Source organism: Mastigoproctus giganteus, chromosome 8, assembly GCF_048544385.1.
Source record: "Mastigoproctus giganteus isolate SK-2022 chromosome 8, ASM4854438v1, whole genome shotgun sequence".
Classification (NCBI taxonomy): Eukaryota; Metazoa; Arthropoda; class Arachnida; order Uropygi; family Thelyphonidae; genus Mastigoproctus; species Mastigoproctus giganteus.
The window spans coordinates 214,472,314-214,488,521 of record NC_143582.1 but is presented as its reverse complement, the minus strand read 5'-3'; the positions used below and the strand labels follow the sequence as shown (position 1 = coordinate 214,488,521).

At 34.4% G+C, this 16,208-nt stretch overlaps 1 protein-coding gene across 1 annotated transcript in view; it reads left to right on the top strand.

Annotated features, from left to right (window-relative positions):
- The window catches only part of LOC150082261 (spermatogenesis-associated serine-rich protein 2), a 269,773-nt gene that overhangs the window by 222,287 nt on the left and 31,278 nt on the right, over positions 1-16,208 (top strand). The window contains exons 10-12 of the mRNA XM_090380081.1: positions 3,674-3,783; positions 10,394-10,474; positions 15,350-15,371. Coding sequence (XP_090236207.1) covers positions 3,674-3,783; positions 10,394-10,474; positions 15,350-15,371 — 213 coding nt within the window. The remainder of the gene's footprint in view (positions 1-3,673; positions 3,784-10,393; positions 10,475-15,349; positions 15,372-16,208) is intronic.

The window sequence follows — 16,208 nt, the reverse complement described above, 5'->3', positions numbered from 1 at the left end:
TATATTTTAAGTACATTTTTAAATTTAATTTTATTGAATTGATCAGTGGCCTTAGAGTATTAATTAAAAAGCCCTGTTAATCATTAATGGAAGTGGGATCTGCAAATGTGATCTTGATTTTTCAGTCAGTGTAGTGGTAACAGTTTATATGATTTTTCAGTATTATACATCACAATGTAGAATTGTGAAGTTTTTATAGCCAGATGTATGTTTGCATGCTGTGTGGACTGAAAAACCTGGAATAATTTAAGGGGACAAAACTGTTACACCTGATATTAGCCAGCTGTGGCCTCATTTGAAATGGGCTTTAAGAATTCTTCCATTGTTCAATGGGATTTAAATCCACAACTTTTCCAAATAAGTGCAAGTGAACTCTATTGCTTTCATGGACTGGGCACAGCATCATGGCCTAAGCTACTGACATATCATTAAAATTCAAACCAGCCAGCTATGAAGTGGAGGAAACTTCTTAATATAGCAAATTTAAAATATATAGCTAGTGAGTGCATTGAACTAAAGTGTTTTTGAATACTAAATGCACAAGGCATAACACCATAATTTACCCATAAATTTAATTACATAAGTAGTGTAACAGCATACTTTGATTATATCTCATATTGTGGCTACCTTCACAACAAGATACTAGATATTGCATTACTTTGAATAAATAACACTTCTCTAGTAGAGAGAGGAGACTAGTGTTATTTATTCTCAGTGGGCACCACCACCCAGATGCATTTCGAAGCTTGTTGGCTCACTCATTGGTGGGCAGGCAGGTATCCTGATAATACAGACAAGCTCCGCCACTTGTCTAGGTGGTAGTGCCCACTGAGAATAAATAACAGTAGTCTTCTCTACTAGAGAAGCATTATCTACTTGAAGTAGTGCAATACCTGGTATCTCATTGTGAAGGTAGCCACAATATGAGATACAGCAGGTCCCCGTTATAACTTGGTTCGCTTTCCGCTGATTCGCTATAACGCTGTTCTTATATTATAACCTGTATCTGACTATAACGTTGTCACAGATCACTATAACGCTCTTTTACAGAGTGTTATAGTGATTGCATTTTTGGCATATTTAACGAAATCGTTTCATTTGATGGAGTCGATAGCTTGAAAATGAATAGCAAAACAGCATTAAAACGTTTCCCACGCCGATTTGAGAAATTTTCCCACGCTCAGTGAAATTTCCTTGCACCCTAATTTAATTGCAGTACAGTGACTTGTTACGTAGTTCCGAGATCAACATTTTAAAAAATGATGAAGTATATTGCTTGTAATATTTGCGTTATATGCATTTATCCGAAGTCTAGTCATCACTCAGTACAGTATTAGACATTGTGCTAACGGACAGTTTACTTGAACATTGTATCGTAATTAATGCAACCAACGCAGTTACATTTTCAAAGAGCTAATAATGGCCGATAAGAATGAAAAAGCAACAACGTCTGGATGCAGTATGAAGACTATAAATGTAAGAAAAAGACTGAATTTGAAAATTAAATTAGACGTCTTGAAGCAAATCGATTCTAGTCAACGACAAGCGGATGTGTGCCATAATTTAGGACTTGCAACTTTGACTGTAAGAACAATTATAAAAAAATAAAGAATCAATTTTAGCAGCAGGAAAGATAGCTGTTCCACTGCAAGCAACTAGAACTTGGCCGGCTATTGGAATTGAAATGGAAAGACTTTAATTTTATTGAAGATAATATTCCAATGCAGTTAAATATTAAAAAAAAAAAAAAAAAAAGAGAGAGAGAGAGAGAGAGAGAGAGAGAGAGAGAGAGAGAGAGAGAGAGAGAGAGAGAGAGAGAGAGAGATTAGCCAATATGATGATCTGAAGAAAACTCGCCTTAAAAAAAAAAAATGTGGAACCATTTAAAACTGGTAAGGGCTGGTTGAATAGATTTAAAATCCAGGGAGAAGCCGCTAGTGCAGATCAAGGAGCCAGAACTTTCAAAAAAGAACTTGTTAAAATTATTGAAGAGGGGTATTATGTGTTATACTTCTCAACAAGTTTTTAACATAGTTGAAGCAGGACTTTTTATGGAAACGAATGCCTAAAAGAAGTTTCATATTGAAAGAAGAAAACACATGCCAGGTTTCAAAGCGGCAAAGGATTGGTTGACTTTATTGTTGGGTGGTAACGCTGCAGGGGATTTAAAATTAATGCCCCTCTTAGTTTATTTGGAAGAGTGCCAAAGTTCAACCCAAAATCGACACATTTTCGTGATTAAATTCATTATTTTAATCGGAATTTTAAGTTTTACTTTTGATACGTAAGTAGTTACCACATAATTATATACAAATGTAATGCAGAATTTTATATGTACAAATATTTGAATATCAAATATTTTGACCGACATTTGTGCATGTTTTCACTACTGTTTATTATTGATTAGGAAATATCCTGTGGCACCGACTGCAACTCACAAATACATATGTTACCTTATGGAAATGCGGCGCTCGCTTAGCGTGGATTCACTTAGCACTCTGTTTTTCCATAACGAATTATCAGCTTTAAGTGGGGGGTCACCTGTATAATCAAACGATGCCATTACATTACTTATGTGCTTAAATTTATGGGTAAACTATGGTGTATTTACACCAATATTATATAGTTAATCTCAACCCATAACATTATGCCTTGTGCGTTTAGTCTTCAAAATATTATCTTCACCATTTGGCATCTCTCATATTGTGGGATTAACCTCGCAACCATGATGGCATGTCTGCGTTATCAGGGTACCTGCCCGCCCACCAATGAGTGAGCCAACAAGCTCCGAACCTCGTCTGGGTGGTGGTGCCCACTGAGAATAAATAACAGTAGTCTCCTCTACTAGAGAACCATTATTTATTTGAATTAGTGCAATACCTGGTATCTCGTTGTGAAGGTAGCCACAATATGAGATATAATCAAACGATGCCATTACACTGCTTATGTAGTTAAATGTATGGGTAAAGTATGGTGCATTTACACCAATATTATATATGAACTAAAGCGTATAATTTCTTTCTCATTAAAGAATATAACTGACTAGATATAATGTAAATTATTATTTTTTAACTCTCTAGGGCAGTGGTTTTCAACTTTTTTTTTTAATAACGGCACCCTAAGTAATTTATCTTATTTTGCGGCACCCCTACTCAATCTACTCAATTTTCTGCCTGTTAGATCCTATTCTCTCTCTGTATATATATGTTATATGATAGTTATTACAATAATATAATTATAAAAATTACATTTCATAATACAAATTATGTGTATACAGTATATAATAATTTTATTCTTTATATAGAGGTACTAAGTAAACATCAATTATAAATCACCACAAAATTAAAAAGGTACTGTACACCATTTTATAATGAAATAAACATAAATAAAAAAAAATAATAATAAGTTTAAGTAACTTAAACCCAAATTATGTGGCACCCTTAGAATGTTGATGCAGCACCCCGGTTGAAAACCACTGCTCTAGGGTCTTGTCTGTCACTGCAGCCAAAGAGATATTTGTTTTTCAACTTGTGCATATAAAAGTAATTTGCTTATTTTCATTTGTATGATGTTTTTAATCAGCTTAGTTTTAATAATATGATTGTTGCATTATTTTTCCTGATTACTTTATTCTTAAATAGCAGTATGTGTTTCTTGTTTTTTCTCTGTACAGGAGAACTCTTAACCCATCGCCAGGAAATGGCAGTAGAATTAAAACAGCGAGCAAATCGTGCTCCCACTATGTTAGATGCTGAATGGAATGAACTTAGAGCAGACATAAAAGTAAGTTTACTTTTATTAGAACAGTATTAATAGAGATGAAAGATACATGATTATAAAATAGTTGTATAATGAGGTTACAATCTATATGCTCTGACTATCAACACAATTTAGCGACAATGTGCATCAGCTTTCACTGTCTTTGCTGTTTTAAGTATATGGCATGGCAGCAGTCGATTGGTAGATCTTGAGAATATCTGTTGTCTTTGCTTTGTGCACAAGATAAGCAGCTATAAGTACTTAGTATTTGCCAATGCAGACATTTTGAGTTTTGCAATGCTTTGGTTTGTTGTCTTTGGTTGACTCACAAACCAAACCAGTGCTTTGGTTTGGTTTGTGAGTTTTGTTGTCTTTGCTTTGTGCACAAGATCAGCAGCTATAAGTACTTAGTATTTGCCAATGCAGACATTTTGAGTTTTGCAGTGCTTTGGTTTGCATTTGACTACAAAATTAAAATAGAAATAGTCATTTGTTCAACAAAAAAAAAAAAAAAAAATACATGACTAACAACAAGCTTAGTATAACAACAAGCTCATAAAGTTTACAATTATTGGGTCACCTCCCCCCGTAAATCCCTTGAAACAAAGGAGAGGAAATGCAAATTACCATATGAGATATGTAGATTTAAATGCTGTCACTGCATTTAGAAAAATTAACTGAAAAATTACAGAAGAACCAGTATGATTATTTTCCACTCCTATACTTCAGTTATATATTAAGTTATTTTTATCAAGGCATAGCTTTTTTTTTTTTTTTTTCCAGTAACAAAAAACTTAGGAGCACTTTATTGTATATATTCAGTTTCCATATTCAAGTTTATACAAAGGGTACTAGGAAAGTTTTGCAATACAGCTTTGTTTATTTAATTTTTTCAAAGTAATTTCCTCTACATTCAATACACCTCTCCATCCTCCGAAACCAATCTTTAAACCAGTTCTGCCAAGTTTCACTAGGGAGTACAGCACACTCGTTGTCCCAAGCCCATAGAAGGTCCTCATCACTGGAAAACCGCCTCCCTTTTAGCTTCATTTTCACATGCGGGAACAGTGCAAAGTCGCAGGGAGCAAGGTCTGGACTGTAGGAAGGGTGCTCGAGAAGTTTCAGTCCTGTCGTGGTCAAATATTCGGTGCAGGTTTTGGCGCGGTGAGCTGCAGCATTATCGTGATGGAGGTACCAGGTGTCCATTCTTGACTTTGGCCGCAGGTTCTTCATAGATCCAGTGACTTTAGGCAGGCATTGTTCAGTATACCACTTAGCTGTGACTGTCTTCTGCGTGTCCAAAACGACACGTTCCACAATTCCACTCGATTTGAAAAATACAGCTATCATTTTCTTCTTTACAGATCGGGATTTTCTGACAATTACGGGTGTGTCGTCATCATCAAAGACCCAAACTTTGTTTTGAGCCTTGGTCGGCAGATCGTAATAGTACAGCCAAGTCTCGTCACCTGTCACAATGTTGTTCACATACCGAGATTGTCCATTATCAAACTTTTTTAACATCTCCCGGCACCAAGTCACACGTCGTGTCATCTGCTCTTCAGTCAGTTGATGCGGCACCCAGAGAGAACAAAGTTTCTTCACGTGCAAATGATCTTGCAGAATCGAACGAATTGCTGGTGCATTTAGGCCCAAAGTATCCTCTATCTGTTGGTAGGTCACTCGCCTGTTTTCGTGAAGCATTTTCCTCACAGCAGTAACGTTTTCCTCCGTAACTGACGTTCGTGGCCTTCCCGGCCTCTCAGAATCCTCCAGAGTGAAATTTCCCCTTTGGAATTCTCTATACCACCTGAATATCGTTGTACGATGTGGACAATCATCATCTAGTGCAAGAGTCATTTCTTCTAAGCACTGGTCTATGGTTAAACCACACACGAAATTATACCGCAAAACTGTCCTTATCTCATTTCGTGACTACGATGCCATCGCAAGCACTTTACACTCTCACTACTAATGAATAACTGAGCCCATCGACTTGGCGCGCCAGCTACTATGCACATATGAACATTTCTCAACATGCAGCAACAAGCAGCTTCCTGTGATTCATTGTTGCGTCATATTGCAAAACTTTCCTAGTACCCTTTGTATTTCTCATTAAATTCAAAAACCGGATTTCACATCTCATGAGTATAGGCTTGGCACACCCAGGGTCCTGAGTTGGATATCATCATCTTCTCTTTCTTGGTGATTTCCTTCTACTTCTCTCTCTCTCTCTCTCTCTCTCTCTGGGTAACGCAGAAATTTTTTTTTTTTTTGGCTGGTTTTTTGCATAAACCTCAGGCTTCCTTCCACCATACGGCTAATAATAATAAATAATATTTTTGCAAATGATCTTGCATACTTGCAAAATGATAGAATTTTTTTTTTTCTTTGAGATCCTTAGCCATTGTCAAAAATTGATATTTATATGCAGAAATACTACTAATTACATCACCCACATTTTTTTTTTTTTTTTTTTTTTTTTTTTTTTTTTTCCCAAATTCAGATCACTTTAATTTTCTGGTAAAATCTAAAAGAAAAGCCAGATCACACAACCACTCCATATCATGTAGCTGCTGATAATCATCTCCCCTTTGATCAGCAATTTTTTTAAAAATTTCATTCAATAAATTTCGAAATCTCTGTAGAAACTTACTCCGACTCGGCCACCTCACATCTGTGTGTAATTTCATCGAGTTGCATTTTGAAATCTCTCTTTTTGAAGAGACCGTCCTCTGATAGAATTCACGATTTCGAAAGCTATGTCCATAACATTTTTAGTATTTAATCTTTTGCTGGCTAACACTTATTGGTGGATGATACAGTGGTAACCCAAAAAAATCTGGGAATTCGTCATCCTTTTGGCACAATGCGATGAATCCGTTAAGATGCCCCATCATTGCTTCAACTCCATCTGTTGTTATTGTTACGAGCTTAAATAGTGGTAATTTAATTTTTCAATAAAATTTTTGAATGCGTTAAATATATCAAGACCTCTAGTTCTTTCTTTTAACGAAACCATATTCTGTAGTTCTTCTCTAGTGGCAGAATCATCGAAAACCATACGAATAAAAACGAGCAATTGAGCTGTATCACTGACATTTATAGATTCATCCAGTTGTGAAGAAAAGAACACAGAATTAGCCAGTTGAGGACGCAATTGTTCGCTCACATTTTTACTCATTTTTTTGACGCGTCGCATCACAGTATTTCGAGATAACTGCAAATCTTGAAGAGCACTTTTAAGCATTGCAAATCAAACATTTTCTTTTATCATTACAAAAAAGTATTCTAGTTTCCACTCTTGATGAAAATGATACATTTTACTCTTTTTCGTAGTATTCATTTTAAATCAAAGGTATTAAATTAACGTATAATAAGTACTGTCCAGTTATTAATATTAAGTAAGCTAAATAAGAATTTGACACATACACTGCTCTCCACAACGTAACTGTGTGAATTTTCACTAGACAAGCCTAGCGACTGCACGACGAGAAGAGTAGTCATGTGGTTCAATGGATTTGAAAGAAATGTATGCAGTGGGATGCATAATAATAACATTTAGATTTTGACTAGTCTATTTTTTATATATATTTAAAATTTGTCGTGACATGATCGACTGAAATTGAAGCCACAATCGACTTGTTAGCCACCCCTGCCCTGTAATTTAGTCTGCAACATTCTTTTTAACTTAGCTTTTTCAGCAGTGAGTTTGTTGAATGTGTGAGTTTGTGGCAATGAGTTTTTCACTATGGGACAGCTTTATGGAATTTTGAAAATTTGTAAAAATGAAAACGTATATTAATTTTAAAACAGTTTACCCATGATATATTTTGAAGTTCCACCCTTTTCAAACTCATGAAAACTAAAGGCTCACAACTGTGAAGGTGCAAGCAAAGGATTTGGTAGTTAAAGTGCAATTGGATTTTGCTGAAATTTGAATTCAGGCCTCAATTCTGAATTGGGGCTTGAATATCAGTCTCCTCGGTCTTTAAATCCCCAAGTGGAAGGAGCCTTAGTTTTTATCACTAAAAAAAAGTTCAACTTTATGATTGAATGAATCCTCCATTTTGAAACCTACTGGAGAGGTGATATGAAATAAATACCTATATTAATAATCAGATGAAACTAATTAGAAATGTTTAACATAGGAAACATATCAGAAAGGATGAAATAAATCATTCTAATTTCAAACGTGACATCCATCCCAAGAATAAAGTAGAATCTTTAAAACTTTTTCATTGTACCAACTAAAACCAAAGGGACAAATTTACTGAGCATTTCAAGTTAACCTCCTATTCACCACTAAAACTGAAGCAGCCTTGCATTTGAAAAGGCAAGTAAGTGGGAGTTCTTACACAAAGCATGGCAAATACTTTTCAATCACCTTCTTCAAAGGGATTTAGAGAAATGCCCTGAGAAACTTATGTTTTAAAGTGGGGGAATGTAGTAAATGTTTTGCTCATAGGAAGAAGGGGGGGGATTTTGTAAAACACAGGTTGTAATTTTCCATTCCTCTGATAGGATTACAGACTTATGAATATTAATCAGCCAAAAAGTTGATTAATGTTCATAAGTTTTAATTACTGACCTTTGTTTTACTTCTTCCAAGTTTGAATTTTGTCTCTTACTTACCAGTATCATTATTTGATTAAATTCTATAAAATGTTTTATTTCTAAGAAATAAGCACCTAATTCTGCTTCTTTGATTCTCTTTTCTCTCTCTCTCTCTCTCTCTCTCTCTCTCTCTCTCAGAAGCTATATTTAACAAATTTTTGTGCTTTTGTAATCTGGATTTGGAAGAAATTAGCATTAGTTGAGGCATATGATGCAAAAAAAAAAAATTTTTTTTTTTACACTATACAGCATCATCCCCCCCCCCCAAAAAAAAACTCTTCCCATTTCACCCATACAGTCAATACAAATGTTTGTCTAGTTCAGCCTTAAATTTATTTACGCTGTTAACTTCAACAACAACAGATGGAAGTCTGTTCCAGCAATCAACTACCTGCTGGCTAAAGGCAAACTTCTGCACATCTATTCTACAACTGTCTTTCCCATTATATATTCAATGGCATCCTTTGTTGACACAAGTTGGTAATGAGAATATGATTGCATCCTTTTTTTTATTTTGGTCTCTTCATTATTTCCATCCTACTAATGCAATGGAATGTCCCATGGACATAAAAATACTCATGAAATATTTCTTCCCCCTTTGAGAAGGTTACCAAAAAGCATTCATCACACTTCAGGTTTGTTCTCCATCTACTCGCTTTCCTCTTCAAAATGGAAGGCATATTCATTTAATATCATCTACCTGTCATAGAGGATTTCTTTTTAATATAAGGTTAAACTTCGACATGTTCAGTGAATTTGTTCCTTCAGTTTTAGTTTGTACAATGGTGATGTTTTAAAGGGCCTACTTTATTCCTTGCCTTTTGAAATTCATGGGTACATTTTTTTTCCATTCAGTTTTATTTAAATATGGGTTTTTATCTAGTTAATGGAATCACTTATTTCATCTCTCTCATGCTTCCTGTGTTAAACATTTCAAATTACTTTTATACAATATATTTATATGGACATTTGTTTTATATTACAACATCCAACAGATTATGAAACCAAAGTTTTGCTCAGTCATTGCCACTGGAGCAGTTGAATTTCTTCAATTTATGCAAACTTTCTCCAGGGCAGAAATGGATAGTTAATTGGTAGGAGACAGAGTGGTTAAAAATATCTATTATGTGAAAGAGACAGGTGGTACTTGTACATGCAACACTAATGAAGGTGTAACAAGTTTGATTTCAAAGTTTCCAGTTTATACAAAGACTAAAATGGTGGTTAAAAACCATAACTAGGATGGGCTTAATCAAAGACAACTAGGTAAATTGTTGTAATGGTCTAAAAAAACCCACAATAATATTAAATGCAAGTTTCTGCCTTAAATAATGATAATTCCAGATTAGGCTATAAGGGAAATGATAAATTTAAGGTGATTAAGAGTTAAAGGTTTAGGAATAATTGCATAATTCAACATTAAGTTCTCTCACATTGCAGACAGGTAAATAAAAACAGTGTGTATAAGGCTCTACCTATGACTTATATATATATTATTTATTTTTTTTTTTAAATATGGATATCTAAATATATATCTAAATCCCCTGAATTTAGTAATCATTTTCTTGTTGCACCTTTCAAATTAAATGCATGGTCATTTGCACTCTGAGTGAGACTTATTATCTCTATTATGAAAATTCTCTCTCTCTTTCTGATTTATACAAGTCTGATTCTTGAAGACAGCTTTCTTCATTGTCACAGTGTGTGTATATGTATGTGAAGCTTCTTTCCTGGCAGGTGAATTGGCAGAAGTGAAGCCATTTTATGCCCATTAAACATCCAAGTGATGCACTCATAAATTTTTTATTTTTATTTTGTTAATATATAAAGAAAAGGTGGTTTATGATAATGTAAGATTGTCTGAACATTGCTCTTTTGTTGAAAACCTGCAATATGGTAACTGAAGAAGTTTAATATTCATTTTTGAAGTATAATGAATTTGATATTGGAGGAAGTATGTATAAAATACATAAATGACTAAGTTTGTTTATTTTCCTTTCTTTTTTTTTTTGTGTAGCAATATGTAGTAGAAAGGAAATATGATGAAGAATTAGGGAAAACACCATTTTTTGTCTGGAATAAGGACAAAATAACTGAGGTATTTATAATGTTTACTTGATTAAATCAACACTTCTATTCTTAATTTCATTTAAGATGTTTTAAAGACTGCAGAAATTTATTATACTATTGAAATTTAAAACTTACCATTTAGGGTAGCATGTTGGTTCAAGATTTTTGCTTTCATGTGTTTAGTCTATGGACAATAGCCTTAGTTGTTATAATTAATGAATTGTGCTTTTAATGCTTTAATTAGTGCCAGTTGAAGGGCACTAATTATTGCAGGTAAGAAATTTATATACATATCTGGTAATAATACATTTCTGTGTATTATAAATCTCCTATTTTTGGAATTAATTGACATTGTATTACTTAACTCAGCAGTGATGGCACGTTTTCCAATAGGTCTATGAGTGAAACATCTGTTGTGTGTTAATTAGCAGTGCATGATCAATGGCAGTTGCTCTCTGTACTTTACTAACTATACACAAGTCTTACTTGAATAATACTGGAAGCCACAAATTATTTATGCAAAGTAATTACAGGCGGCATTCTGATAGATATGGAGCCACATGGTAGATAAGGTGTTACTGTTTTATATTCTGCTTTGTGTACACAATTATGCTTTTCACATGTGACTGACACTATTGCTAAGGTAAATTTAAACATTGTTTCATTTCATTTTGAATTATTACATAAAATGGTTTCTTGTTTCAATAAACCCCCCCCCCCCACTGGCCTATCAGTATCCAGACACCCCTCTGCTAACTATCAGCAGAGTGGTGTCAGTATCCAGACACCCCTCTGCTGATAGTTAGTTACAACTTATGCAAAGCTACCTTGATTGACAGAATTAATAGTCCTCCAGTGTGATATGATAATGGGGTGCCACATAAGCATTCAGTCTGTGACATTTCCATGGCACTGAAGAACCCTAGGTATATGATTGATGTAATCTGCAAATGGAAGCGGACTGGTGCTGAAGCCATCACAAAATGACCACAAAACCTCCGAAGTTGACAGTGTGACAGAATTGTCAGCAGCTTGAAATGCAGATTAATTATGTTGCAACACACAAGACCCTCAGTTTGACAATTTTGACAAATGTCAGCACCAATACAGTGAGTGTGCAACAACAATGAATGGAAGCTAGTTCCATCAATCAACCGCCTTTTGGCTGAAGGCAAACTACAACACATCTATTTCTTACAACCATCCTTCCTCAATTTGAATTTATGCCCCCCCTCGTGCATAGTCCCATTATATAAGGCTTTTGTTAGACCACACTTGGAATACTGTGTTCAGGTATGGAGACCGCACCTAAAGAAAGACATCGAGCTTCTTGAAAGGGTGCAAAGACAGGTAACTCGCCTGGTGATATCGGCAAAAGGGCATCCTTATGAAGAAAGACTTGGAATATGTGGGTTGCAGAGTTTGGAAACTAGACACCTTAGAGGAGATTTGATTGAGGTGTTTAAGGCTCCGAGAGGCATCAGTAAAATGAATGAAGACGAAATTTTCAAGATTATAAATGATGCTAGAACTAGAGGACATAAATTGAAGTTACCGGGGGAGGTGTTTAGATTGGACTGCAGGAAGTTTTATTTTAGCCAGCGAGTTATAAATTACTGAAATAAATTGCCTACATGGGTGGTAGAGGCTGACAGTTTGGGGAAATTCAAAGGACATCTGGATAGTACCTTTGGGTGAGGGAAATGCATAGGATGATAGGTTTAATTTCCTTTTCTTTTATTAATAATTAGTTTGTTTTTTTTTCTTTTTTTTTCTTGTTTGTTTGTTTGTTTTTTTTTTTTTTTGCTGGTGCAGCATAAGCCATAGGCTTTCTTGCACCATGTGGCCATTACTAATACTAGTCTGAGCAAGAGGAAGAATCCCATCAGTGGTGTTTGCTCAAGCCATTCAAAGCCTTAAATGCCTCAGTCAGATCACCTCACAGGTGCCTTGTCTCTAGACACTGTAGTTTGCAGAACCGAAGCCTTTCTTTGTAAGGGCATCCCTTTGTTCCTCTCACCAATCTCATTGCTCTTCTTTGTACCCATTCCAGCAGCTCTACATCCTTCTTAAATGAGGTCTCCAGATATGTATGCAGTACTCAAAATATGGCTGTCCATTGCCTTATACATTGGGATCATCACCTCCTTATCCCTGCTGTCAAAATTCCTGTATATCATTGACAAAACCCCATGGCATCCTGTCTGCACTGCTCAGCGAAATTCATATTGGACTGCACAATTACTCCCAGGTCTTTTTCATTTTATAATGCTCTGGGATTAACTCTACCCATATATAGTACTTTGCATTTGTCAATATTAAACTTTTAAACTTCAGTTGCCATTTCTCAGCCCATCTGCCTAATTTTTATAGACCTTGTTGCAGCATACCTTCATTACTGTCATTAACTGCCCTACCAATCTTTGTATCATCTACAAACTTGGGCATTAAGCCTGATATGGCTTCATCAATATTATTGATAGCAAACAACAGTAGGCACAACGCCGAACCCAGGTGGAATCCGCTAATAACACTAATCCACAAAGAGCAGTGTCCATTGATAACCACTCTGTTTTCTCTTGTCCTTTCTGTTTCCTATCACCTGTTCCTTCTGTTTTTGTCAAAACAATTCTTACATCTGTCTAGATGTTATGGACAGTAATGTGTTATCTACATTGTGGCAGCACATCAGGGGAGGACCCATATTTGTATCAGCAGGGCAGCACTCAATGTTATACTGCTTATATTGTGACTGACTTATTTGAGGACACGAGTGTCAAAAAGTTGGACTGGCCAGTCCAAAGTCCTGCCCTCAATCCTACAGAGAACCTCTAGGGAGAATTAGATCATTGGGTGCTTGTAAGGAGAGACTGCCTAATAATCAGAGCTAAACTGGTCACCTCTGAAGGCCAAATGATGAAAATATGGAGGGCATTTACAAAAAACTGGTAGTAAGTGTTCCACAGAAACTAGAAGGTGTTCATAAAGGCTGAGTTTCAGTGTTTACTAGTTTTCCTGTAAATATGTTATTTGTAGATGCAGGTATCCGGATATTAATGGTATGACAATGTGTACACTTGCGTGCAACACACACAGCGCAAATCTAAAGGTTTCTAGACTGGTAGCATGAACTAATTCATTGTGAGTTAGTGTGGAGAGCTTTGTGCCAATAGGTCATTGTGCTTTTGTGCAGTTAGTGTTTTAAGTATGTTTCTTTTGAGTGGACATTGTGATTTTTTAGCTGAATAAGATGGCAGATTAAGGAACAGTGAATTCAAATTTTGTCAAACTTGACTAAGCAGTTTTGGAGACATGAAATTTTTAAACAAGCATTTGGTTGGTGATGCCATGGGTAGAATGCAAACTTTTGAATGGTATTTGTGTTTCCAAAGCAGCCAAATTTTTGTTGCCTCAGAAACACGAATGAGAATGGTGAGACATATTGGCGGATCATTCTAATTTGCTTAGTATTCTTGAAGCTGGCTCCCTACTAACAGGTTACACCATGGCTCTGAGGAGTGGATATTTGATCTGGGTCCTGGTTAATTTGCCACTAGCTTTTTCTTGTGGGGAATTAACTAAGACCTGTTTAGAAACTTAATCCTCAGTTACCTAAGTGTTAGGTCTATAAATGGTTTGTAAAAAAATAGTGAATCAGTTCCAAATTATTAATACTTAATTTTTTTTGGGCTGTACATCTGCTATTCTTCATGGTTTAGAAATACATATAGGTGTGAATGCATTAGCCAGAATTGCAGCTGAGCACTTGCTTGTGTTTGATGAATGTAAACATGTCACATATCTTTGTGATTACATTCACTGAAAACTAGCAATGAGCTGATCATTATGCTTGCTTTTGGTGTGTGCACATTTAGCATTATCACATAAATAGTTTGATAGCATATATGAGTAATATGTTTGGAACCTTTTTTGTTTACCTTGAACAAAAAAGGTTGTATAAAGTATTAAAAATGGTTCAGGTAATAGAAGTCTAGCTCTTTTTGCTTGGGATTTATTAATTACTGTACTGTTTTGCATATGCTAATTACAAGTATATGTAAAGAAGGTTTCATTAAGCAAATTAGTTTATATCATGGAAACTCTTATTAAATACAGCTGTTGAAATGTACAGGATAGATAATATCCACTAGATTAATAATTTGCAATTTTACTATTTCTTAACAGCATTTAATAAAACTTTTGAAACATGTACAAAGAGTACCTGTTAAGTTTGCTTTTTAAAAAAAATTAACTGAAAGTGTTCCATTTGTTACACTTCTCAGAAAAGTTTATCAGAATGTAAAGATGATCACTGTCATGTGTATTTTTTATAGAAGATGTGTAATAAATGTCTCATCTGGGTTTCAGAACCAGTGAGAGTTGGTAATAATATTTGCAAGTATTGGATAAACTTTCAAAAAAAAAATTAGCATTCAGGTTGTTAATATTTTCCTTTTCAAGCACTGCTTTAGAGCAATGTGACATGCCAATTGCAATTGCAAGGCTGTTGCTATCAATTGACACAATCTTATATACAGCTTAGTTGTGTCTACTTTTCACAGTATTGTAACGCCAAATTTTTTCATATTTTGACTTTGGCAGGTGAGTAACTCATATCATGATTTAACTATAGCTAGAAAGATTACATGAGTACTCATACATTTCGCTTAATGAAAATAAGTGAAAATTTCAATTTTTCCTAAATTGAAAATTAAGATTTATTATCAAGCTAGTTAAGTTTTTCATATTTGCTTTCATAAGTGAACTTGTTAACAAAAAAGAAATCATAATAGTTTATATTCATAATAACTGAATCTCATGTTTGTTTATTTTTTTATTTTCTGAAAGGACTCTTATTAGTATAAATTAAAGAATTCTTATCACATCTTTTATTTTTTTCTAGCTCATAAACAATATTGGAGAAAGTAAGTAATGCATTTCATTTGTGTAAGAATTAAAGAATCATAGAAATCATATATGGTTTTGTTTAAATGAACAAGTTAAGCACTGTGCGTGAAATTTTAGGCACATTCAATTTCTTAAATTGAATTTTTTTTCTTTCTCTTATTAATAAAAGTGAAAAGTAAATAACTAATTGTCTTGTCACCAATTAATTACTAATTGATTAACTAATGATATATAAAAGTAATCATTTTCACCTCTCTGCATATACCTCAACCTTTTTTCACTCATTCACTCTAACATTTTTAATACTTTGTAATCAGTGTGTGAAAAGCAACACATTTCATGGTCTGATGTAATAAACTAAACAAATAACTGTACCTCAGATGTAGTATGCTGATACTACAATTTCATAATGTGCTTTATTTCTTCCCGGATTTTAATAACAGTTGAAACGTAATACATTTCTTGTTTCTGTTTTGATTGATATAATAAGCATATAGTAATAATTCATGTTGTATCTATTTAGTAAACTGATAAAATGAACTTCTCAGAGAGCAACTTTTATGCATGAAATGTGAGAGCCACGAACATTTTGTTTCTGTGCATCTACCAGGATTTTCCATTTGTTTCTCCATCCAGCGCATGACAATAAACACCTAGTGCTTCAGCTACAATATAGGTTATGTGGATAGCCTGTCTCATATATATATATATATATATATATATAACCAATATTTTAAATTAAATAAAATAAAACATAAGCCAGTAGTATGGCAAAAACTATAGAGCGAAAATTAACATAAAAATAACCCAAATAGACAAACGAACGAAAAAAAAAAGGATAGATATAAATAGTA